Here is a 27,311-nt window from a genome sequence, read left to right on the forward strand (position 1 = left end):
AATCTAACTACACATAGTGCCGAGTTCCGTTTACCAAGCTACTGGGAGAATCTCATTAAGCTGGAAAGGGTGCAAGAAAGATTCACAAGGACCGGGACTGGAGGGCTTGAGATATAAAAAAGTGACTGGATAGTCTGGTGCTTTTCTCCCCTGGATTGTAGAAGGCTCAGGAGTGAAGTTATGGAGGTAGCAAAATCATGATGGGCATAGGTAAGCTGAATGGTCTCATGATATTGCAAGCAATCATCAGCTTGAAATTTAAAGGGTAGCTTTGTAAACAAACAGTATGGTCAATAGAGCACAGACGGCTGCTGAGAAGATAGTTTCCAGTCCTTTTAAAACTAACATAATCAGGAGATGTTTGCAGATGCATCAGCCAAATTTAAGACAATGGGGTTACATTATCTTGCCTACATCAAGCATCTTCACCTTAAGACATTTTGCATGATTTTGATGTAGATCAAGGAAACTTCCACACCAGACTTTCATCACATCAAACATGGCCATGACCACATTTGCACAGTCTTCCAATAACTAGGATATTTGTGCACTCCAAGAGAGTCAGCCCTCATTACACTAACTTAAGGTGTCTGGTTCTCTCTCCTCAGCAGCTTTTAGACCATTCATGCAAATTACTCTGTTCCAGCAAAGATGTTTGAAAATTCAGATGTGTCTTGTCAGTGCTAGTGTACTTACGTTGTAAAAATATACCAATGGAATCATTTGTCAAATTTAAAATATTGCAGTAAACTGTCACTGTAACGTACATCTAAAGTGAGTGGAGGAAGATTTAGAAGGAACTCGAGTTGCAGCTTTTTCCACACAGCGTGTGGTGGGTATTTGAAATGAGCTGCCAGGAAAAGTGGTAGAGACGGGTACAATTGCAATATTTAAACAATATTTTAGACAACCTCAGTTAATAACTTAACCCCATTAATTTTAATGCAGTTGCCCACCTTTATTAGAAAGGTTACAAATGGTGGGTATGCTGATGGTAAAAGTAGACCTGTCCATGAGTCAGGGCAGTGAGGTGGTGCCAAACAAAGTACAGTTGGCATAGTGGAATGGTGACAATCGCAGAAAATTGGTGTTTTTTGTTCCCGTATAACTATCTCACTAAGTTAAAGTAGTTCAATGTGGATTACACTTTGAGAAAACTAATGCAACAGAATACCATTGGCAGAAGAAATAATTTTTTGCACTTTTGGAAGTGGGAGTCATATGTGGGCATTAAGAACAGATGAGTGACAAACGTAAATTAAATACGACTGCCAGAGAATACGCACGCACGCACAGCAAATATTTAAAATAGAAAGAAACAAGGATTAGATCTTTTTTAAACAAAGCAATTTTATTCTGTCTGACCAGTTCTCAGATATTTTATAACAAAAATTAGGTGTTTGTAGTTAAACCTGAAGGTATAATTACTCTTAATTTGGCACTTTAAATAGGTTAATTGTTAATTCATAAACTTCTATTCACTTTTCTGGAAAATACCAGAATCGGACCTTCCAAAGTCAATTAATCATATCAGATGCAAGGGTTATAATTACAGATGTACAACACCGAAATGGGCCCTTCAATCTATCACGCCGCATGCCAATCTTTTCGCCCATCTACACTAATTCCATCCCACACATTAGGTGCGCATGCATCATCTACTGAAGTATCTGTCTAAATGCCTCAAACCTAGTGATTGTATCTGATTCCACCACCTCCTCTGGCATTTTGAGGAGGTGAGGAAGATGATTGATGAGGACAGTGGATGTTGTAGACATTGACTTCAGAAAAGCCTTTGATTAGGATAGATGGGGTTCAAGGTGACTGTAGATTGTTAATAACCAAGTCAATTTTGTGTCCAAAGGATACTGTGGAGAGGTGTTTTTCTGACGGGGGGTCTGTGAATGTGATATTCTTCAGGGACCTCTTAAATTATTTGATTTGGGTGAAAATATACATAAGCTGATTAGTAAGTTTACAGTGGACACAAAAATGGCAATGTTTTTGATAATCAGGAAGGCTATTAAAGGGTTCAGCATAATACAGACCAGTTGGAAATATGGGCAGAGAAATGACAATGGAGTTAAATCCAGATGTTTTGCACTTGGGAGGTCAAATGTAAAGGCAAAGTCTACAGTTAATGGCAGGTCCCTTGGGTGTACTGAAGAACAGAGGGTTCTTGGAATACAAGTTCATAATTCCCTGAAAGCGGCGAAACAAGTAGGAAGAGGGTAGAGATGGCATACCACATACTCATCTTCATCAGTTGAGGCGACGAGTCTATTGAGGCAATTTTCTTTTACCCAGAAAGTGGTAGGTGCCTGGAACATGCTGCCAAATACAATCACAATTTTAAAGGGCTATTTAGACAGCTACATGAACTGGCTGGGGATGGAGGTATATGGATCATTTGGAGGCAATTTAAATTGGCATTATGATCGTAATAGTCATTGTGAACCAAAGTGCTGTACTTATGCTGTACTATTCTATGTGTTCTATACTTGTACTGTACCATTTTATGGCAACATCCTCTGCACCCTCTCAAGCAAAACCACACCATCCCAGTGAGAGAGTGACTCGATATTCAGATGTTTAAATTACCTTCCATATGAACTGAAAAAGGCTGCATTAAAAACTCTATTTTGAATTAGCAATGGAATCCACCCGGTGGCGCCACCTGCAGTGGCTGCCTCACCAACAGTCTGTCTGTCCTTTCTTCTTTTTGTTATTTTTAGTATGTGTTAAAGAGTATGTTTTAGTGTTCCTTGGTTTGTTGTATGTGGGGGCTGGGGTGGGGGGGAGGGGGTTGGGGAAAACTTTTTTTCAATCTCTTACCTCGATGGAGATGCAATTTTTCTCCATATCATACCTCCGTCCCCAATGCGGCCTAACATCGCGGAATTAGCGGCCTTTCCTGCAGACCAACAGGCGCTCCAAGCCGTGGGAGTCTGCGGGACTTTAATATCGCGGAGCTTGCAATCCCTTTGCCGGGGATCGAAGCTCCAACCGCGGGGTCTGTGGATTTAACATCGTGAAGCCCGTGGTCTCAGGTAAGAATAGGCCGACTCGTGAGCTCCATGCCGTGGAGAGAGTTTCAACCGTCCCGATGTGGGAGTTTTGATCACCCAGTCGGGGGCTTCGATCGTTAGCTGCGGGGATTTTGATCGGCCCAACTGCGGATCGTTGGACTGCCCCGACCGCGGGAGAACAAGAGGAAGAAGTTTGAACTTTATTGCCTTCCATCAGAGTGTGGAATGTAGAATCCACTGTGATGGATATTTTTGCTAACTTTTATGTGGTTGTGTGTCTTGTTGCTTTTCACCTAGTATGGCAGTATGATAACTCAAATTTCACTGTACCTTAATTGGTACATGTGACAATAAACTGACCTTGAAACCTTGAATCTCTACATTTAGCCTCACATTTCCTGGGAGTGAGGCTAAATGTAGGGAACGCCTTCTATTACACAGAGCGTACAATATGCGGAAACAACTTATTTGGCCCAACATCTCCACACTCCACTTTCACTAAACAAGAGTCTTATACCCATCTTCATCTTTTTTTTTGTCAAGTTTAAAATGTTGTAAAAAAATGAATACTGCTGGAGAAACTCATGGCCTCCCATGGGTTCAGCAGCATCTGTGGAGAGAAATGGACCGTCAATGTTTCAGGTCAAGACCCTTCATCTAGACTGAAAGAGTAGAGAGTAAGATTATTTGACTTTGGAGTTAGTAGGTTTGTAGTAGGTATCAGTGGATAGTGTATCTCCTGAAATGGAGACTGAGAGACCAAGAAAGGGAAAAGAGGTTTTGGAAATAGTCCAAGTGAATTTGAGGGCAGTGAGTTTCAATCTAGTTGAAGGATCTTGAGCCGAAAAATCAATTGTCTATTTCCCTCCACATGACCTGCTGAGTTTCTCCAGCAGTTCTTCATTTTGTTGCAGATTCCAGCATCTGTAGTCTCTTGTGCCTATAATCTTAAATGATTGTTGTAAAGTAGGAAGCACTACTATCCAATTTGAATACAGCCATATCCCACAAAAAGTAATGAGCAGATAATAACTTTAATGATGTTCATTAAGATAAAAATATAATTTTCTGATGAAGGGTCTTCAACATGAAACTGGGGGCTGCCTTCCGTACACAGATGGTGCTTTACTTGCTATTTCCAGCATCTGCAATATATATTACCTAGTCAATTACAAACAGCAATAAAGGGTCATTGAAATACACTATAAAAGGAGACTCTGGGCTAGTGAAACATTCATCAGAAAATTAATACCCTTCTGAAGATTCAGCTTATCTCACACACTAAAGACTGGAACAGACTTTACAATCACAAACTTAAGTTTCCTGTCCACCTTGGTGGTGGAGTGGTAGAGTTGCTGCCTTATAGCACCAGGACTCGGGTTCGATCCTGACTGCAGGTGCTGTCTGTACGGAGTTTGTACATTCTCCCACATGGTTTTTCCCCGGGTGCTCCAGTCTCCACCCACACTCCAAAGACATACAGGTTTGTGAGTTAATTGGCTTCAGGAAAGATTGTAAATTGGCCCTAGTATGTAGGATAGTGCTAGTGTACGGGGATCGTTGGCCGGCGCGGAAGTGAGCTGAAGGGCTTGTTTCTGCACTGCATCTTGAAACTAAATTCCCAAATCTCCCTGCGATTGACAGAGCATTGGCAACTTGCTTGTAAACAGGTCAAGCTGATGGTCACTTCTAATCAAGCACATGCAAACATTAGGATTCAAGTAATTTTTAAACCTCTAGCAAAAGTAAATAACCCATAATCATCCTCATATTAACTAATGTAACAAACCTATAACACACACACACAAACACAGTGACAACTCTGTTGACTGTAAAGTGAGCACAACTTAATTTGTTGTGCTTGAGTTATAAATCCTTATGATCCAGATACCATTGATAACCTTTGTACGACTAAGAAATTCAAAATATCAGATCTACTGAGAATTGGTTAGCACAAAAACAGGTTGGCTATGCCAACCAAATGAGGAAGTCCCAATTGCCCACTTGTTGGCCCATTTTCCTCCAAACATTTTTTAGGTACCTGTACACATGTCTTTTAAATGTTGTAAATCGTATCCACCTCTGGGTGCATTTGTCTCTGGATCAGTAATCCTCACTTTTCCCAAAATAGCACTTTGCTTAATATTTAGTAAAGGATTAAGCAAAATTTCCTCCAATTAAATTATTAAGAAGTACAGGACCAGTCAAATGATCCTTTCCTTATCCATTCATCTGGGACAGCCACCTGAAAATAACGCAACATATTCACAATTTTGATATCAGATCCAGCTCCAAAGATAAGCCCCGAGTCACACTTACAGAACATCATGAAGACTGAATTTTGTTCACCTCAGATGTTGTCCGTCTACTCCCTACCTCATTTTGACTGCTGTTGAAATCCTCACATTTAACTTTATTACCTTTCTACCCATTTGTAAACCCAAAGTTTACCCATTTGTAAACCCCAAAACTCTGCCTTCAATTCCTAATTCACACGAAATACAGGGACCAACTGACCAAAATACTGGCTCCAAGTTCATCACCACCACCAGGATTTAATAAATCCCATCTTTTTCCTTAAATCATTCCAATGTTTTGCTCCTTCCTACTGCTAATATTCGTTAAACCTACAACTCCCTGTACTCACTGAATATATCCCAGTTGAAATCACTTCAGTATTTGTATAAAGGAAATCTCAGGAGAATAAAAAATGTGATTAATATTGTCTTTGTGAAAATGGGTGGCTGATGTTTGGCACAGATTCAGGCCAAAGGGCCTGTTTCTGTGGTGTATCTATCAGTGGCTGTGCCACTGGCTTTACTGCAGTGCTGGCCTTTTCCGATACCACTGCCTCCTTTTAGTAAGCTTAAAAACATTTTTCAAAACATAAATTTTTTATGTTGCATTATTAATATGCATAAAATAAAAGAAGGGTAATTTAAAGATTTATAAAGGTTCAAAAAACTCACTTGGTAGATAATTCTAATGAAGTTTTGCTCTCCAGTGAATGCTGTTGACTGGATAATCGGCTGCAACTTGAAAAAGACTCTAAATCGCTTTTGCTGACAAAAGGAGTGTCTTTGTCATCTTGTTTTCTGTTAATAAAAATACTTATTTAAAACAGCACAACTTTAATAAAATTCTCTCCAATCAATGGGACAATTCAAATCCCAAACACATTAAAGAATAAGATCTTAACAGCTTAACACATATTAATAAATGGAATACTGCAAGAAATACTGCCAATAATAAACAAATTCAATATATAGACTATGAGCAAAAAAAAATAGCGAAGCCAGCCTTATACAGCAATCATTCTGCCAACTAATTGCTTCTAAACAAATTTGCACACTCTTCCAACAATTTACAATCAGATTTTCATAATGGTCAAACTAGAGCCAGAATACATCAGCCAAAATAACTAAAGGAGAAAATGTAAGTACTTTTGGACGGGACACTCTCATAAAAACATGTTCTGTGAAAATGGGTGGATGATGTTCAGTGCAGTCAGGCAGAAACTAAGACAAAGAATGAACTTACATTCATAAGCACCCTTCACAACATCAGGAATTTGCAAAGTACATTAATTTTGTACTTTCAATGTGTGGTCACCATTGCGATGTAGAAAAATATGGCATTCAAGTTTTGTCCAGCAGATTTCCACAAATACCAACACTAGCAACACAGATAATCTGCTATAGTTTCTCATAAATGACCACAGGGATATATATGCAAATAGGGTAGTTCGCTCCAAGAAACATTTATAGAATCATGAGCTCCAGAACAATAGCTTCTAATTGTTTATTTTATTTATTTCTCATGACCCAGTCCCCTGCAAAAATTCTATCCCCTACTCCCAATTCCTCCGTCTACGCCGCATCTGCGCCCGGGATGAGGTGTTTCACACTAGGGCGTCAGAGACGTCCTCATTCTTCAGGAAACGGGGCTTCCCCTCTTCCATTATAGATGAGGCTCTCACAAGGGTCTCTTCTACATCCCGCAGCTCCGCTCTTGCTCCCTCTCCCCCCACTCGCAACAAGGACAGAATTCCTCTCGTTCTCACCTTCCACCCCACCAGCCAGCGGATTCAACAAACCATCCACCAACATTTCCGTCACCGACAACGGGACCCCACCACTGGCCATATCTTCCCATCCCCTCCCCTCTCTGCGTTCCGCAGAGACCATTCCCTCCGTAACTCCCTGGTCCACTCGTCCCTTCCTATCCAAACCACCCCATCCCCGGGCACTTTCCCCTGCAACCTCACGAGATGCAACACCTGTCCCTTTACCTCCCCCCTCAACTCCATCCAAGGACCCAGTCTTTTCAAGTGAGACAAAGGTTCACCTGCACCTCCTCCAACCTCATCTATTGCATCCGCTGCTCTAGATGTCAACTCATTTACATCGACGAAACCAAGCGCAGGCTCGGCGATCACCGCTTAACACCTGCGCTCGGTCCGCATTGGCCAAACTGATCTCCCGGTGGCCGAGCACTTCAACTCCCCCTCCCATTCCCAGTCTGACCTTTCTGTCATGGGCCTCCTCCAGTGCCATAGTGAGGCCCACCGGAAATTGGAGGAACAGTACCTCATATTTCGCCTGGGCAGCTTGCAGCCCAATGGTATGAACATCGACTTCTCCAACTTTAGATAGTTCCTCTGTCCCTCTCTTCCCCTCCTCCTTCCCAGATCTCCCTCTATCTTCCTGTTTCCACCTATATCCTTCCTTTGTCCTGCCCCCCTGACATCAGTCTGAAGAAGGGTCTCGACGCGAAACGTCACCCATTCCTTCTCTCCAGAGATGCTGCCTGACCTGCTGAGTTACTCCAGCATTTTGTGAATAAATATCTCATGATCTAAATGTCACTAGCGAGTCAGCATTCATTGATCATCCCTAATTTTCCTTGAGAGGATAGCAATGAGCTGCCTTTTTGAACTAGTGTAGTCCACGTGGAGCTCCAAAAGTTAAACAGCAATGAAGGACATGCAAAGTCAGGATAATGTGCGACTTGAAGGAGAACATGAAGCCCATGCCTGAATGTTGTCTAGGTTTGGCAGCATTCAGGCATGAACAGCTTCATTTGCTGAGGAATTGTAAATGGAATTGAATATTGTGCAATCAATCATCAACGGACATCACTATTTATGATGGAAGGACGATTATTTTAAAAGGATCTAATAATAGTTGGGGATGCTGCACTGTTGTGTGAAACTCCTGTTGTGATGTCCTGGAGGTAAGATAGTTGATACTAGTTGCTGCACTCGTATTTCAAGGCTGAATTGGGTGCAAGGTGACCAGTTACAGTGTGGAAGTAAGTGGCTTATTTGCACATATATTGGGCCATTGGTAAATTAGTCATAGCCTTTATATAGATAAACCAGGTTATTGCTTGAAGCGACCACAATCCTTATATCATCTCAAATTCATTTATATTGGTTATTATTGCTACATGCAAACTCTGAATAGCATTCTTGGTGTTACTCATTCTAAATAGCAGTATTTAAATCCATTCCGCCTCCCACTACCAGTTTCAAATCCAGGCTAGTAAATGAGCTGTGACAGGTTATCTCCCTGGTGACTGACAATAGACAATAAACAATAGGTGCAGGAGTAGGCCATTCAGCCCTTCGAGCCAGCACCGCCATTCAATGCGATCATGGCTGATCACTCTCAATCAGTACCCCGTTCCTGCCTTCTCCCCGTACCCCCTCACTCCGCTATCCTTAAGAGCTCTATCCAGCTCTCTCTTGAAAGCATCCAACGAACTGGCCTCCACTGCCTTCTGAGGCAGAGAATTCCACACCTTCACCACTCTCTGACTGAAAAAGTTCTTCCTCATCTCCGTTCTAAATGGCCTACCCCTTATTCTTAAACTGTGGCCCCTTGTTCTGGACTCCCCCAACATTGGGAACATGTTTCCTGCCTCTAATGTGTCCAATCCCCTAATTATCTTATATGTTTCAATAAGATCCCCCCTCATCCTTCTAAATTCCAGTGTATACAAGCCCAATCGCTCCAGCCTTTCAACATACGACAGTCCCGCCATTCCGGGAATTAACCTAGTGAACCTACGCTGCACGCCCTCCATAGCAAGAATATCCTTCCTCAAATTTGGAGACCAAAACTGCACACAGTACTCCAGGTGCGGTCTCACCAGGGCCCGGTACAACTGTAGAAGGACCTCTTTGCTCCTATACTCAACTCCTCTTGTTACGAAGGCCAACATTCCATTGGCTTTCTTCATTGCCTGCTGTACCTGCATGCTTCCTTTCATTGACTGATGCACTACGACACCCAAATCTCGTTGAACTCCCCCTCCTCCTAACTTGACACCATTCAGATAATAATCTGCCTTTCTATTCTTACTTCCAAAGTGAATAACCTCACACTTATCTACATTAAACTGCATCTGCCATGTATCCGCCGACTCACACAACCTGTCCAAGTCACCCTGCAGCCTTATTGCATCTTCCTCACAATTCACACTACCCCCCAGCTTAGTATCATCTGCAAATTTGCTAATGGTGCTTTTAATCCCTTCGTGTAAGTCATCCATTTGATGATGCTCAAAAAAGATCTAACTTTGGTCCTTGGGCCTATCCACTTCCTTGCATCACTGCTGCCGGAATCATATCCAGTTCTAGTTTTTTAAACCGCATCAACGCAATAGAAAATTTAAAGTTTGCCTTCGTGGAGAAAATAGCAGTCCTGGCAAAGGATAATATTTAACTTAAATATAAATAATTGTTAACTGTAACTCTGACATTAGGACTGCCAGCACTGCAAAGATTGCAGATCTTTTGTCTGATACACCTGTCCAGAACAAACGAAGAGCTGATTTCTTTTCCCCCTGGAGCTAGTATTAGTGAGCAAGCGAATTAGCTGCACACAAGGTAAGGCTTTTCTTCAGAGGTTCTACCAAAGCCAAGAGCTGCTGCTCAGGAGAAATCTGAAGTTGAGTGTTTGGGGCTGGGTAGAGGGATTGGGAAGCTAGGAATGGAAAATGTGGGAGGATCAGCTCTAGGGGATTGGTAAGGGGGGTTGTAATACGCAAGCATAAGGGCAAAATTAGTTGAGTCAAGTGGTCTGACTACCAGTTGGAGCATTTTGATTGGAATTCTGGTGCGGAGTGGAAAATAGTTCTACCGGGTGGCACCACCAGCAGTGGCCGCCTTGCCAACAGTCTGTCTGTCCTTTCTTCTTTTTGTTATTTTTTGTAATGGCAGTTTCTATACCTTCTCAAAGTCCAACTTCGATAGCCATTACTGCTCGGCGATGTGGTGGAGATATAGTTTACGCACACACCGCACTCTAAGATAGCAAAAACGAATCTTCCAGATGCTGCTTCTTCATTAATTGGTCTTTATTAAAGTAGCACAAATCAAAAGAATAATTCATAGCTTATCGTTCTTATCAACTATTCCTCTTCAAACAACAGTCGTTACCGTGTGGTCGTTACCGTGTGGTCGTTACCGTGTGGTCGTTACAGTGTGGTCATTACTGTAAAAATTGTTCTGCGTACATAACGAAGCAATTATCAATAGATATTAAAAGGAGCTATAAAAGCTTAACATATATCAAAAACAAAAGTAATATGCATTATATGTTAACGTTCAGACTTCTTTAGTAATTCTTCAATCTTCTCCTTCACCTTCTAGAAGCAGACATATCTTGGTTATCGGCCTTATCGGTTCTTAATCTGAAGTCGTACAGTACGCACAAAACCTTGTGCTTCTGGTACAGTCTCCAATATTCTGCCCAATAGACAGAATCTTCTTCAGTCTTCTTCTCTTCCAGCTTAAGAAGCGGTTTACTGTCAGTCCTCTTGAAACTTCACCTGCAGGATTTTCCTTTGTGCTAACTTGTTGCAGAGGGAAGTCAGATGTTTTACCATTTAGATTGCTTCCTGATCCGTAGACATGGATTTTAAACAATCGTCCACATAGAAATTGCTCGTCACTTTGTCACTTCTTCTGGAAAGTGTTTGTCACTTCTTCTGGAAAGCTATTATGAAAGTTTCATATTGCAAAGGATCACCGTCATACTTAGGAATTTCAATTGAAGGTAAGGTGGAAGAGAGATTTTGTTGAGCTAGGAGCTCGCTGATTTTCGTTTGATTCCTCACCAATTCATAGAATTCATTTTGAGGTCCATGGCTGGGCGCAGATGAATGATGAACAGGCCTTTGAAAAGAGTGCTGGGTCGCTGGCTTATTACGAGCCTCAACAGACAGCCCAAAAGTTGATTGCTTTGGTCTAGCATCCAATTGCTTTAGTCTAGCATCCGGTTGCTTTGGTCTGGCACCCGGTTGCTTTGGTGAAGTTTTGTCACCCATCCACTTACTCAGTGCCAGTTCTGCATCACGAGACCAGACTGGCTCTGGCTGTGGGTTGACTTTAGCTGCCATTTCCAGCTTAGTACCTCCTTCTTGGACTAAGGAACTCTTCTTCTGAGATACTCTTGAGTCGCATTTTGATCTTTGGCCTTCCAGCGTGTCCCTCCTTGCTCCGGCAACTGCCAGCTTCGTGGCTATTTCAAACCGTTTCTTCTCCTTCCTCAACTGCCACTTTTGTTCCTCAGCCTCTCTCTTCAGCTGTTCATCTCGTTCTTCAGCCTCCCTCTTCAGCTGTTCTTCTTGTTCCTCAATCTCAATTTTTTTCTCCAAGGCGGCAGCTTCTAGCGAGAGAGCAGCCATCTCAGCTTCGGCTTCCATTTGGGCAGAGACCCTTGTAGTTGAACTGGCTACGGAACAAGATTTATGTCTTGATCTTTGTGTTGAAACGTTCGAGACACTATCCTGAGGTGTAATTTCTTCTCCCACTTCAACACCTTGTTGCATTGCTTCTCCCATTTCAGAGCGCAATGTTCGGGCTACGAATTCAGACAACCACTTCTCCACATCTGCCATGAAACCATCGCAAAAATAGAAAATAGTTCCACCGGGTGGCACCACCAGCAGTCTGCCACAGCTGCCTTGCCAAAAGTCTGTCTGTCCTTTCTTCTTTTTGTTATTTTTTGTAATGGCAGTTTCTATACCTTCTCAAAGTCCAACTTCGATAGCCATCACTGCTCGGGGATGTGGTGGAGATATAGTTTACGCACACACCGCACTCTAAGATAACAAAAACGAATCTTCCAAATGCTGTTTCTTGATTAATTGGTCTTTATTAAAGTAGCACAAATCAAAAGAATAATTCATAGCTTATCGTTCTTATCAACTGTTTCCTCTTCAAACAAAAGTCGTTACGTGTGGTCATTACCGTGTGGTAAAAAAAACTTTCTCTCCATCCTCCAAGACTAAACTGACCCCCAATCTCTGTGGTTACGCTAACCTCCTCAGATGTAGACAAACCCCTCTACATATCAAATCCCACCTTCCAAAGTAGACAGACAGATAGAAACTAGAAATATTATACATGGCCATAATAACAGTAACTAATTAAGTGTAAATGGCTCCTACATTTTTAGTATGTGTTAAACAGTATGTTTTATTGTTCCTTGGGTTGTTTTAAGTGGGGGATGGGAGCGGGAGTTGGAGGAAACATTTTTTTCAATCCCTTACCTCGACGGAGATGCAATTTATTTCCGTATCGTATCTCCATCCCTGCTGCGGCCTAACATCGTGGAGTTGGTGGCCTTTCCTGGAGACCGACGGGCGCTCCAAGCTTTGAGTGCCCGTCGGTCTCCAGGAAAGGCCACCAACTCAGACTGCGGGACTTTAACATCACGGAGCTTGCGATCCCTTTGCCGGGGGTCGAAGCTCCAACCGCGGGGCCTGTGGACTTTAACATCGTGAAGCCCGTGGTCTCTGGTAAGAAGAGGTCGACTCGGGAGCTCCATGCCGCAGAGAGAGTTTCAACTGCCCCGATGTGGGAGGTTCGATCACCCCGACGGTAGCTTCGATCGTCGGCTGCGGGGGCTTTGATGGCCCTGACTGTGAATGGTTTGACTGCCCCAACCGCGGGAGAACAAAAGGAAGAGAATTGAATTTTATTGCCTTCCATCATAGTGAGGAATGTGGAACACAATGTGATGGATGTTTATGTTAACTTTTATGTGGTTGTGTGCCTTGTTGCTTTTCACTAAATATGGCTGTATGATAACTCAAATTTCAATGTACCTTAACTGGTATATGTGGCAATAAACTGATCTTGAAACATTGAAAATGGTAGGTGGGGCTGGTCAGGTGCGCACCACGTGCCTGAGGAGATTGGTGGGAGGATTAAAAGTGGTGGAGGGCGTTATCAGAGATGTCAGATAAATACATGACTTAAGACCTACAAGTGAGGCTCCCAGCATCATATGAAAACGACTGAGTTACCCTTACATTACAGGCATTGTCAAAATCTGCTTCTGCACAAATAGTATCAACCTTGGCAACCGCTTGGATATAAATTTAGGTAAAGCTGGACTTGCAGATTACAAAAATAAAGTCACCAAGAACACTTTGTTGTCTCTGTGGAGGATCAGATAGTTCCCAATTCTAATGGAAAGCAAGACCAAATAACTTGACCACTAAACAACAAATATAAGGATGTGGCGAGTCTGGAAGCGGATGTGTGTTGCAGACGGAGTTTATTTGCATGGGCAAACCTCCGTGACAATCGCAACACTCAAAACTGTAGACAACCAACAAAACGTCTTCATCAGACGGAGCTCAACACTAGACTGCTTGTCCCTCCCGCGCTGGCACACCCCGTGACATCGCTAGCCAATCCGAGGGTTCAAACTCTCCCAGCCAATCCCTATGTCCCTACATGACCCCCCCCCAGAACCCTCGGTACGGCACCTAACGGGCAGCCGGACCGCCCGACCTGAACGAGTACGGAGAGGGGAGGCCGGTACCCCCGGCGACGAAGGAGGCGGGGAGGGCCCTGCACGTGGAGGCAGTGGGGGTGCAGCTGGAGGGGGCAGAGGAAACACGACCGGGGGCAGCGGAGGTCCAAGCGGCGGGAGAAGAGACGCAGCTGGGAAACCAGGTGGACCGGCCAGAGGGCGGCCCCGGCAAGGAGGTTGACCCACCAGAACGGGACGGTCCTGGTCCAAGTGGGCAGGTTTAAGCCGGGAGACAGAGACAAGCTCCTGTCGGGTGCCCACTTGCAAAGTGAAGGTGACCGTCCCTCTTTTCAGCACCTGGAACGGGCCCTGGTAGACCGGCTGCAGAGGGGGGCGATGGGAATCCCGCCGGAGGAAAACGAACTCGCAGTCATGCAAGTCCGCCGGTACGTGCGCTGCGGTACTCCCGTGACGGAGGCCGGGACTGGGGCCAGGGAACCTACCCGGGCCCGGAGAGAAGCCAAAACTGACGGCACGGAAGGCGGCAGGGCGGAGGATGGAGGAAAAATGTCACCCGGCACCCGCAGGGGCGAGCCATAGACGAGTTCCGCCGAGGAAGTACCCAGGTCGGACTTAGGGGCCGTGCGAATGCCGAGGAGGACCAAAGGCAGCTGGTCAGCCCAGTCAGGGCCGGTCAGGCGGGCACAAAGGGACACCTTCAGCTGTCGGTGGAAGCGTTCTACCATCCCGTTAGCCTGGGGATGATAGGCGGTAGTCTGCTGCAAGCGAGACCCATACAGCTGCGCAAGCGCGACCCACAGGGACGAGGTGAACTGGGTGCCCCGGTCGGTAGTGATGATGGCCGGGACGCCGAAACGGGCAACCCAATGTAACGCCAGGGCCCGTGCACAGGAGGCCGCCGAGGTGTCCGACAACAGAAAAGCCTCCGGCCAACGAGTAAAACAGTCGACCACCGTCAGGAGATGAGTGTAGCCCCTAGAGGAAGGCAATGGACCAACCAAATCCACGTGAATGTGGAAAAAAAGGACGGGCGGAACCACGAAATTCTGGAACGGAGGCTGGACATGGCGGTGGACCTTGGAGGTCTGGCACGGGACACAGGCGTGGGCCCAGGCGGCCACCTCCTTCCGCAGGCCGTGCCAGACAAATCGGGCGGCCACCATAGCCGAGGTCACCCGAATGGATGGGTGTGCCAGGCCATGAATGGCCTCAAAAACCTTGCGCCGCAGGGTTGTCGGCACAACCGGGCGAGGGCGGGGAAGGGAAACGTCACACCAAAGTGTGGTACCTGTGGGGCCGCACGCCACCTGGGCCAACCGCAACCCTGAGGCGGTGGAGGCGTACGCTGAGGCAATGTCTTCCAGGCGCTGAGCCTCCGCCTGCCCCCGAAAATCCACCTCGCCCCCCACCGCAGCAACAGAGGAACTGGCCGGCCGGGACAGGCGTCAGCAACGGCGTTAAGCCTTCCCGCGATGTGGTGAACGTCCGTGGTGAACTCCGAAATGAGGGTGAGGTGCCGTTGCTGGCGGGCCGACCACGGATCAGAAACCTTAGAAAAAGCAAACGTGAGGGGCTTGTGATCCGTATAGGCAACAAAAGAGCGGCCCTCCAAAAAATAGCAAAAATGACGAACAGCTAAATAGAGGGCCAGGAGCTCCCTGTCGAAAGCACTGTATTTCAGCTCAGGTCGAGTAAGCTGCCGGCTGAAAAATGGCAGAGGCTGCCAGTGACCATTGACCTGTTGCTCTAAGACCCCACCCACCGCCACGTCTGAGGCGTCCACCGTCAGGGCCGTGGGGGCAGAGGAGCGGGGGTGCACGAGCATGGTGGCGTTGGCGAGGGCCAGCTTGACCACATCAAAGGCCGCCTCGGCAGCTGTGGACCAGACCAACTCAGCGGGATTACCTGCGAGACATTGAAAAAGGGGGCTGCCGCAGGCACGAACCGGTGAAAAAAGTTCACCATGCCCACGAATTCCTGCAAGCCCTTGATGGTGGTAGGGCGGGGAAAAGAGCGGACGGCGTCCACCTTAGCGGGCAAGGGAGTGGCACCGGCCGGTGTGACCCGGTGACCCAGGAAATCCACCGAGGACAGGCCGAACTGGCATTTGGACGGGTGGAGGATCAGGCCGTGGTCCTGCAGCCTCTGGAACACAGTGCGAAGGTGGACCAGGTGCTCTGGGACCGAACGACTAGCAACCAGGATGTCGTCGAGATAAATAAACACAAAAGACAATCCGCGACCCACATGATCCATGAGACGTTGGAATGCCTGAGCCGCGTTTTTGAGACCGAACGGCATGCGTAACCACTCAAATAAACCAAACGGAGTAATCGTAGCCGTCTTGGGAATGTCCGGTGGGTGGACGGGGATCTGATGATAACCCCGCACCAAATCGATCTTCGAGAACACCGTAGCGCCCTCGAGGCTGGCTGAGAAGTCCTGTATGTGAGGAATCGGATAGCGGTCAGCCGTGGTGGCAGCGTTAAGATGCCGGTAATCCCCACATGGTCTCCACCCCCCAGATGCTTTGGAGACCATATGCAAGGGGGAGGCCCACGGGCTGTCTGAAGGACGAACAATCCCCAGCCATTCCAAATTCAGGAACTCCTCCCGAGCCATGGCCAGCTTGTCGGGAGGCAGGCGCCGAGCCCGGGCGAATACAGGCGGCCCCTCAGTAGGGATGAAGTGGACGACACCGTGCTTAGCGGAAGGGGCATCGAACCGTTGTATGAGGAGTTCCGGGAAGTCGGCGAGGACCGCAGCAAACTGATCGGGAGCCGTGGTGATGGCCCGGATCGATGGGCGGGGTAGGGTGGCAGGGGGAGGAGTAGCAGGCTCCACGCTGCTAGCCGAGGGTTGCAGGCCCTTCCCGCAGACGTCTGCGACAAACGAAAAAGCCCAGAAGAAATCCGCGCCCAGGATGGCCTGGCCCACGTCGGCAACGATGAAATCCCAATGGTAGGTCTCGGACCCGAAGGACAGGGACATGGCCCTCTTGCCGTAGGTGCGGATGGGACTGCCGTTGACCGCAATGAGGGACCTTTCCTACCTGCTCAAACTTCGCAGCCTTAGGGAGGCACAATGCTAACGACAGCTCCCGTATCGACCAGGAAAACGGTGCCGGTACCTCGATCCGTGACGTAGAGGCGGCGATTGCGGCCGATCGAGACTGCCTCTATATTCGATCGGCCGAGGCATTTCCCGAAAAGGTACACGGGGCCCTGCAATTTCGGGCTTCACCGCCCCACCGCTTGTGGAAAAAACACCAGCCGCGCCTGTGCGGCTCTGTTGCGTGGGCCCGCTGCAAAATGGCAGGCGCTGCAGCTCCGTCTTGGCGGGCTTTTTGTAAAATGGTGGCCGATGCGCCACCATCTTGGCCACACGGCCGGTCGCTCCTAGGCCTTGAAACCCGATTTACCGAGTCGTCTCCCGTCGAATCCTCCGTTACGAGCGCGTCAGCCTTCTCCGCGAACGCCACCGGGTCTTCGAAGGAGACGTCCGCCAAAACTAACCTGACGTCCCGGGGCAATTTCTCCCAGAATGCCGCTTCGAACATCATGCAAGGTTGCTGCTCACCGATCAAGGTTAGCATTTCGGTCATCAGGACAATGGGAGCTTCAGAGCCCGCTGGTTTTGGCTAAAACCAAAAGTCCTCAGCAGGAGCTTCTTGAGCCCCTCGTATTTCTCGGATTGGGGGGGGCTGGTCAGGTACATCCACCTCGGGCTGTAGGCCGCTTACCAAGTGGTAGAACTTATCTTGGTCCTCCGAGACTTTTTTGAGGTGAAACTAGGCCTCTGCCTGCACGAACCACAGGTGCGGTTGGTGGGCCCAGAACGGGGGCAGGTGAACGCCGACCGCATTCGGCTGCCCACTGCTCGCTTCTTCTTGCGACATGTTCTTGTGGTCGTTGATCACGTTGGGGTCACCAATGTGGCGAGTCTGGAAGCGGATGTGTGTTGCAGACGGAGTTTATTTGCATGGGCAAACCTCCGTGACAATCGCAACACTCAAAACTGTAGACAACCAACAAAACGTCTTCATCAGACGGAGTTCAACACTAGACTGCTTGTCCCTCCCACGCTAGCACACCCCGTGACATCGCTGGCCAATCCGAGGGTTCGAACTCTCCCCGCCAATCCCTATGTCCCTACAAGGAACATAGGCTGAAAGGCTGAATTATACACAAACCATGTGAACATTCAGAAAAGTTCCAGACTTCTTATTAGGTACTGAACATGAGCAATGAAAGAGTAAGTACATCACTCCTATTCCACTTCTAGCAAGCAGATGATCAAAACAAGGATGAGAGTGCAGACAATTCTGCTTGTTGGAGTGCCTCTATAGTTTAAAGAGTGATGCAAATTGACGGATAACTGTTCTTGATGACCAACGTCAGTCATTTGCCAACCATTGCTGCTGTCATTTCTGCAATAACATTCATCTTAGTGCTTTGTTAACACCAGTTGATTTTAAATGTACAGTGTCAGATTATGTCAGATCTGGCTACATTTTGCCTGGTTTTCAGAAGGCTAATTTCATACTCAGTAAATTGTCTGATGCAGCATGCAATTTTTACAGTGCTGTCAACAAAATCAACTACTAATTTCAATTGAAACTGCATCAACATTTTTTTCAAAAATAAGATTGCCCAAAGAATTATAGTGTATGTTGGCATAGATTGGCAATAACTGGTTCATGCCATGGGCTCCCTATTGCATAGCTCAATCACATGGCTGATCATTAACACATGTTATATTGATTTAGGATAAAAAATAATATTCTAAATGCTGAATCACCAAGTTAATTTACCAGATAGTGCAGGGGATTTTTTTTGCTCTGGCATCTGGCTATATTGGACTGCATGACGCAGTACACAGTAAAACTGTGGTTAAATATTATACACAGTCTTTAAACTCCTAATAACTAAATTACTAAACCAATAGACCACGAAGAAAAAGTGCTGAAGCATTTCAAATCAGTACTTCTGATATCTGCAAGTAGTACAATGCGTGCTAACTGCAAGATATGTAATACATCTTTTCCCAGCCAGTTTAGTAGCACCTTCCACATCCATGACCACATCACCAAAGAGGACAAGGGCAGCAGTTACGCCAGACAATTACCATCTGAAAATTCCCCAAGTTGCATACCATCCTGGCTTATAAATGAATTGATATTCTTCATTGTCATTATCTAAATTCAGCTCATCATTCATCATTTTCATGATGAAGTGGCTTGGATGTGAAATATTAACTGTTTCTCCTTCTACACGTTCGGCCTGACATGCTGTGTAAATCAAACACTTTGTTTGTAATTCAGATTTCCGGCGTCTGCCACTATGTTCATTTTTATTAAAATGGAAGTGCCTATGCCATATGAACTGCAGAGTTCAAACAGGCATCCCACGAACGCTGGTGCTGTCAGTGAAGTCTCCACACTGTGAAGAACATTTTCTATTTTTTTTAAATGCAACATAATGTATGTGATTTAAAGAAGCATCCATATCAATCAGCTAATATTTTATTATTTTAAAGTGGTTCAACAAACTACAACTCCATTTCTATTACACATCCTTGGTGTTTCCTATTTGCCCACTGAAAATAATGGTGGTGATTGCTTGCCTTTTTATGACAACTAAATTCATAAATGGATTAAAAATCTAGTTGGGCTTTGTATTGCAATTTGCAACTTTCAATTTCATGTCTGTACTAGCCCCAAAACTACCAGAAATATAGAACTCAATTTCACAGCATACCTCAGTGAAATTTACACTTCATCTTCTAGGTTGTAAGTAATCTATTACCATAGAAATCTATCAATCCTGGCGTACAATACGCAATGAGCCCTGTTTTGGAGAGAACCACTATCAATAGCAGCATATCATTTCTCTTATCTACTTCAGCGCCTAAAGAAGATAAGCAAAATTTAGTGCTAAGGTGGTTTCCTATGAGAAACACATGGCTCACTCAGTTACAGGTGGCACCATCTTATTCCATTTTCATGTTATTATATTTTCATTTTCAGTTTTAATAGCCACAAAATATTGAATTTGTGGAATGTAGACAAAGCATCCTCAATAACATCATCGGTTTTAGCAATATAGTGACAATGATAAAGCATTGTTCTAGTGAAAGCTCCAGAGAGCACCTTGCAGATTGCTGTACAGAAAACAATTCTGCCAACCTCGTATAGACTTCAAAACTAAATGCAAATCTACGACCAGTTCATTATGATCAATTACCATTGGTACTGCAGGAAGACATGGATGCAACATCTTGACTGAGAAAAATGCTATTGCACAAGCTGTAATTAAATGCTATTAAAATGACAACTGTCAATTTGAAATATCACATGTTGAAAAGTCCAGGTACATACTTTTAACATTTAGTCTCCTCTTTAACAGCTTGGAGTTTTGTGCAGTTGTGTACAAAGTTAGAGGCTGCTTCAAGGGACAATGTCAGTGCCAGACAAAGTGAAGATGATTGGTTATATCTCTGCTAATCATGTTAGGTGACCACTCTGGTGTAAGCAACTGAGAAGAATTGTATTTATTGAAATACATCTAATCTCTACTCACAGAAATGACTGCCTTGATTGGGGCATGTTCCTGTAGTTTCATTTCCTCTGCTCTTCATGCAGACTTTTTAGAGCTAATTAACTTGTTTGCTCCCACACAATCTACTCCACCTCAACTCACTGCCAGATTTAGTACCAATCAAGACTCCGACTGTTAAATGAATACATGAATCAAGTAACTATGACGTAGGACTTATTATTATGAGGCTGGTGCCAGGGCTCAAGGGCGACAATGAGCAATTGGGAAGTATAGGACTTTTCTAGAACTATTCCCCAAAGCACAGATGGCCGAGGGTGGATCTTATGGAGGTGTACAAAATCGTGATGAGAATAGATAAGGTGAATGTGTCTTTTACAAAGGATAGGGGAATCAAGAACCAGAGGACGTGTTTAAGGTGAGAGGGACAAGATTTAACAGGAATCTAAGAGGCAGATTGTGGTGAGTATATGGAATGAGCTGCCAGAGGAGGTAGCTAAGGCAGGTACGATAACAGCATTTAAAAGACACTTGGACAGGTACATGGAGAGGATAGGTTTCAAAGGGATATGGCCCAATCATGATGGAGTATCTTGGTCAGCTTGGACAAGATGGGCCGAATAGCCTGTTACCAAGTTGTATGACTCTACTAAAAACAGTTGACCATCACAGAGACAATATCTTATCAACTTATCAACAGTTCAGAGTGCAAGATTATCCTGTGCAAAAAAACAACCCCTCAATCCACCCATACCCCCAAGTGTGATGAAATTCATGAACAAATACAAACAACTGAAAACTGAACATGTTGGACACCTCCTGCCTATTGGGGTGCCAGGTTTTTACCTGAGGGCAGTAGCAGTTCAGGACACCTTGCAGCAATTTTCTTTTCTATTTTCAAAATAGTCGCATCAATATGTTCAGATTTACACAAAAGCCTCATTTCCAGGTCACAGAATGCAGTTATGATTTCTGCACAAATTATTCTCAACATGCCACAGCAAATCAACCTCAAGGTGCTGCAGAATTTCAGACGCCTTAAGCATAATTCCACTGAACTGCAGGAAACTTTATTAAATTAGGTTTGATTTATTTTGATATCAGCAGAGGATGGGGTAGCTCACACAAACAGGATAGATACATAGAAAATAGGTGCAGGAGTAGGGCATTCGGTCCTTCGAACCAGCACTGCCATTCAATGTGATCGTGGCTGATCATCCACAATCAATACCCCGTTCCTGCCTTCTCCCCATATCCCTTGATTCTGCTAGCCCTAAGAACTCTATCTAACTCTCTCTTGAATGCATTCAGTGAATCGGCCTCCACTGCCTTCTGAGGCAGAGAATTCCACAAATTCACAACTCTCTAGGTGAAAATGTTTTTCCTCATCTCAGTTCTCTATGACTTACCACTTGTTCATAAACTGTGGCCCCTTGTTCTAGACTCCCCCAACATCGGGAAAATGTTTCCTGCATCTAGCGTGTCCAACCCCATAATAATTTTATATGTTTCTACAAGATGCCCTCTCATCTAAATTCCAGTGAATACAAGACCAGTCAATCCATTCTTTCTTCATATGACAGTCCTGCCATTCTGGGAATTAACCTTGTGAACCTGCGCTGCATTCCCTCAATAGCAAGAATGTCCTTCCTCACATTAGGAGACCAAAATTGCACACAATACTCGAGGTGTGGTCTCACCAGGACCCTGTACAACTGCAGAAGGACCTCTTTGCTCCTATACTTAAATCCTCTCATTATGAAGGCCAACATGCCATTAGCTTTCTTCACTGCCTGCTGTACTTGCATGCTTATTTTCAGTGACTGATGTACAAGGACACCTAAGTCTCGTTGCACTTCCCCTTTTCCTAATCTGACACCAGTCAGATAATAATCTGCTTTCTTGTTCTTGCCACCAATGTGGATAACCTCACATTTATCCATATAATACTGCATCTGCCCACTCATCCAACCTATCCAAATCACCTTGCATCATCATAGCATCCTATTCACAGTTCATACTGCCACCCAGCTTTGTGTCATCTGCAAATTTGCCAATGTTACTTTTAATTCCTTCATCTAAATCATTAACATACTGTATACAGTAAATAGCCTTGCGGCACCCCACCAGTCACTACCTGCCATTCTGAAAGGGACCCGTTAAATCCTACTCTTTGTTTCCTGTCTGCCAACCAATTTTCTATCCATGTCAATACCCTACCCCCAATACCATGTGCTCTAATTTTGCCCACTAATCCAGACCTCCCAAAATTTGATTTTACAAATTCATAATTTTGATGTCCAAAATGCAGAATTTTACATCAGAATTCATAATATGGCGCATAATGCAACTTTTCAGCAAAAAAAAAGTATGCACGCCAAATGCGCATACGCGTTGTGCTACATTCATGTATGAAAAAACTACTATTATTTCCAACAGTCACATGTACAATGTCAGGCCTATCATGAGTATATTCTGCTATTTATAGAAAGGTTATTGAACAGAGATGCTTTTTGCAACACAAAGAAAAAATTGTTGTTTTGTTTTTTCTATTTTGCTTTTTCCTTACACATCCCAATTCTCTTGGAATTGAATAAATTCAAGTGTCAGTCCAAAATGTTTCTTCAACATGGTGATTGTATCCGATTCCAACATCTTCCTTGCAGAACATTCCCAGTATTAAGCACTCTATGAATAAATTACTTAAACCTCATATCCCCCTTCAAATTCCTTGTTTTCACCTTAAACCTATGCCCGCATGTTTTTGATACCAAAACAATGAGAAAAAGATATTGACTCCCTATCCTAACATGCAATAGATCATAGTCACAGCAAATGCTGAAACTAACACAGCATGGTAAAAGACCGGGAATCCTGTAAATGCTGCTCTGGAACCCTTGCAACTGAAAACTGCTATTTATAAGTCTTTTAAAAACAGTATTAGTATGATAACTTATCCGTGGATTGTTACCTTGCCGTGGTGGAGAAGCTTGTGTGGTCCAGAGGTCCCGAGAGCGATGCCGTCTGGAGCTATGCTCCTGGTAGGGTCACCCATGGCAGTAAGGTCGAGGGGGAGGTCCGTGACAAAGAGCAATCCAACCAAGACCTCAACGGTGAAACAGGCGGAGGATGATGGCTGACTTTAGTGGAGTGTCACAACGGCTGGGAAGGCGGATGAAGGCTGCAGTGGGCAGGTGCTATAGATGGAAGGTAGAAACTGCCTTGTGGCCATATCCAGTCATAGAAAAGGCTCCAGGAGTAAACCTCACGAAAAATCCGGAGTTGGAGTCCCTAAGGCAGTTTGTCGTTGTCTACAACCTCGTTCTGGCGGCTCCCGCGACAGCGCTGGTGCCAAAATATAATGGCTCTGCTGTTCCTTTGGATCGATCAGCGACGTGGAGCAGGGGGACGTGCTGCATGGGCAACAGCCTGTCCTTCATATGACATCGCCCAGGCTTGCATCCAACCACACATTGATGCTGCTCTAGCCGAGGTTTGGAGCAAGCAGCCAACAACCAGGATGCATCACCCATGGTCAGCCATGACCAAGGGGGGCCTTAGTATGATAAACAATGCTGTTTTAAAGCCAGTAGGATGAGGCAATAGAACCAATAAGGTTGTTCCTGACTATGTGAAATAATCACTTTTCCCAATCCTGTTGCAAAATATTTTTGCATGTATACAAATACAAATATAAATATTTTTGAATGGATCCTTTTATTAAATTTACCCATTCCACAACTGACAGGAAAAAAAATGTTTTTAGGATTGTTGTTGTCCTGTTTTGATGCACTGATGGCCTGGGTTGAACTCAATATTGGAAAGCCGTAACAGAGGCAGCAGAAACTGACAGCTGAAAAATGAGGCATACACTGAATGCTGAACACCATTATCACCCAAAAAGCATTTAACTGTGCAACATGTCACAGCATCCATCAAAAGTGAAGGATGCCACAATATGGTTGCTTAAATAGTTTGCAGCCACATCAAAAGAATTTTCATCTTGATGCAATATTTGATTTTAAGCAATACATGTGGGTTTGCTAATTTCTGAAGTGAGACATTCCCAGTCTAGCCATCAATATCTGTACACGTTGCGATTTTGCCTAGTACTCAAACAACAACATGCAGGGTCTTGCAATGTGAGGGCGGGAAAATATGGTAAAAAACGGTCATATTACTCCACCAATATGTCGCATGCTCTACCTGATAGCTCAGCCCGCCCACACAGTACTCTCATTACCTCATGCTCCACCTCATGCTCCACCTCATGCTCCACCTGATAGCTCAGCCCACACAGTGCTCTCATTACCCCTACTGCAGATAGGTATGGGAAAGATGAACATGGGAGAATTATACATTATGCAAGGGTACAACTCAATCCATAACTTGTCGAGAATTTACTCATGTTCATTGCTCCATCATTGGGAAATTTAAAAAACTACAGATGCTGCAAATCTGAGGCGAAAAACAGAAAATACTAGCAACATTCAACAAGTTAGGCAACATCTGTGGAAAGGAAAACAACTTGTTTTTGTTACATAATCACATTGCCTGACATGCTGAGTGTTTCCAGCATTTTCTGTTTTTATTTTGGTTTCCATCATTTATTTCATTCAGATCTAGAAGTATGAAAGAATATTTTTTCATTCAAAAAGTTCCAGTGCTTTCTATTTAAATGCAGAACATTGAAGTGAATCAGAAACATTAGTTTAAACTAGAAATAAAAGATAGTAATAGAATTAACCAAGTTGAACAACATTCATAAAATACCGTATGTCTCTGAATAAGCTGACCTTGACACTCTTCTCAGGTAGGGCTCAAAACTGACAGATAGCTTGAAGTAGTACAGAACAGACAATGTGATCATATTCAGGCTGTTTATGTTTGAAATGGACAGAGGAAGTTCAGAGTAACCAGTACGCACGAATGATAGATACAACAATAAATATAACAGATACAAAACGGTGCAGAATGGTGCAAAGATAGCAGTGCAGTCTAAATAATGCAAAGATGCAATAACAGAATAACCAAATGAGGTAGAATTCAGCATCAGAATGCGTGGTCGCACCTGTGGAAGAGGGTGTGAAAGAGGTGATTAATTCAGGAGTCAGAAAGCAGTAGGGAAGAAGCTGTTCTTAAGTCTGAGTGTTCTGGCTTTCAAGCTCCTGTGTCCTCTCCCAGAACATGGAAGAGAGATAAGGGAACAGCCAGAGTGGCAGGCATCCTTGATGATACTACCAGCCTTCCTGATGCAACACAATATTAAACTTAGAAACGTAGAAAATAGGTGCATGAGTAGGCCATTCGGCCCTTCGCGCCAGCACCGCCATTCAATATGATCATGGCTGATCATCCAAAATCAGTCTGAAGAAGGGTCTCAACCCGAAACGTCACCCATTCCTTCTCTCCCGAGATGCTGCCTGACCTGCTGAGTTACTCCAGCATTTTGTGAATAAATCCAAAATCAGTACACTGTTCTGGCTTTTCCCCCATATTCCTTGATTCCCTTAGCCCCAAGAGCTAAATCTAGCTCTCTCTCTTGAAGATTAACTAAATGAAAGGAAGTGACGATGGACCGGGCTGTGTTCACCACTCTCTGCAAGTTCAGGCAATCAAGAGCAGAGCAGTTGCCATACCAGGCTGAGGTGTATCCCATCAAAATACAAATTCTATTTAATACAAATTGTTTTAAAACTTTAGGTCGTGCTGGATCAATGTAAACTACCTTGACTGGTCATTTAATCTGTTGTTTTTACTTCAAATGCTCACCTTTCATTTAATGAATGAAGTGCTAAGCAATGTTTTAACAAATTTGCAGTATTTCAGTCAAAACAAAATTAAGAAATCAAACTTTATTGCAAACCAGACTAAGTAGACCCGTTGGGCCCAAACCCCTCCTACATTGGTGCAGCACCCTCTCCTCCCCCCCCTCCCCCCTCTGCCCCCTCCCCATACCTCCCTCCCCATACCCCCCTCCCTCCTCCCCCCCCTCCTCCCCCCCCCTCCTCCCCTCCCTCCTCCTCCCCCTCCTCCCCTCCTTCCACCCCCTCCCCTCCCTGTCCCTACCAACCCCCTCCCCCTCCCTCCCTCCTCCCCTCTCCTCTTCCCCCTCCCCTTCCCCCTCCCCTTCCCCGCCTCTTCCCCTCCCTCCCCTCCCCCTCCTCCATCCCCTTTTGATGGGCAAGCAAGAGGAAATAAAATGCAGGAAAGTAAGCAGAAGCTGGAAATGATGGAGGGCATTCAACCCATCGAGTTTAAGGGAGAACAGCAAAAACTGAATAATTTTAATGGGGGAAAAACTGCAAGTGTTGTTGCATCTGGGTTTACCAGTGCATAAAACACAAACTCAATATGCAGGTATTGCAAGCAATTAGGAAGGTATGAGCTTTTTTGCCGTCAATACAGGTCTGTTGGAGTGCAAGAGTAAACAAGCCTTGCTACAGGTGGGTGGGACTTTGACAAGACCTCCCTGGAGTACTGTGTCACCCTCTCCCCTGACTCGCAGGTGTCTTGACCCGAAACGAAACTCATCCCGTCTATAGAGAGATGCTGCCTGTTCCGCTGAGTTACTCCAGCATTTTGTGTCTTTCTTCGGTGCAAACCAGCATTTGCAGTTCCTTCCTACATTGTACTATGTACAGTTTTGGTCTTAATACACAAAGAAGGGTATGTTAGTATTATACCAGAGACTCACTAGATTGGCTCCTGGGATGAGAGGACTATTCTCTAATAAGATTCTCTGACACACAATGAAATTTGTAACAATGAATGATGGTTTTATTAAATCATCTCTGATTCTTAGAGGAATTGACAGATTAAATGCTGACAAGCCGTTTCTTCCAGCAGGAGTGTTTAGGAAAGGGGGTACAGTCTCAGGTTAGAGACAACCACTTAATATTGCGATGGAAAGAAAAACCTTTACT

The 27,311-nt window shown here is 44.8% G+C and overlaps 1 protein-coding gene across 2 annotated transcripts in view; it reads right to left on the minus strand.

The window, feature by feature from the left end:
- Positions 1–27,311, minus strand: part of LOC144609059 (uncharacterized) — a 119,985-nt gene that overhangs the window by 32,913 nt on the left and 59,761 nt on the right. For both annotated transcript variants that reach the window (XM_078427405.1, XM_078427404.1), the window contains exon 9: positions 5,999–6,124. In XM_078427405.1, the coding sequence (XP_078283531.1) occupies positions 5,999–6,124 (126 nt within the window). The remainder of the gene's footprint in view (positions 1–5,998; positions 6,125–27,311) is intronic.

The sequence above is a fragment of the Rhinoraja longicauda genome, chromosome 33, assembly GCF_053455715.1.
Source record: "Rhinoraja longicauda isolate Sanriku21f chromosome 33, sRhiLon1.1, whole genome shotgun sequence".
In the NCBI taxonomy this organism is placed as follows: domain Eukaryota; kingdom Metazoa; phylum Chordata; class Chondrichthyes; order Rajiformes; family Arhynchobatidae; genus Rhinoraja; species Rhinoraja longicauda.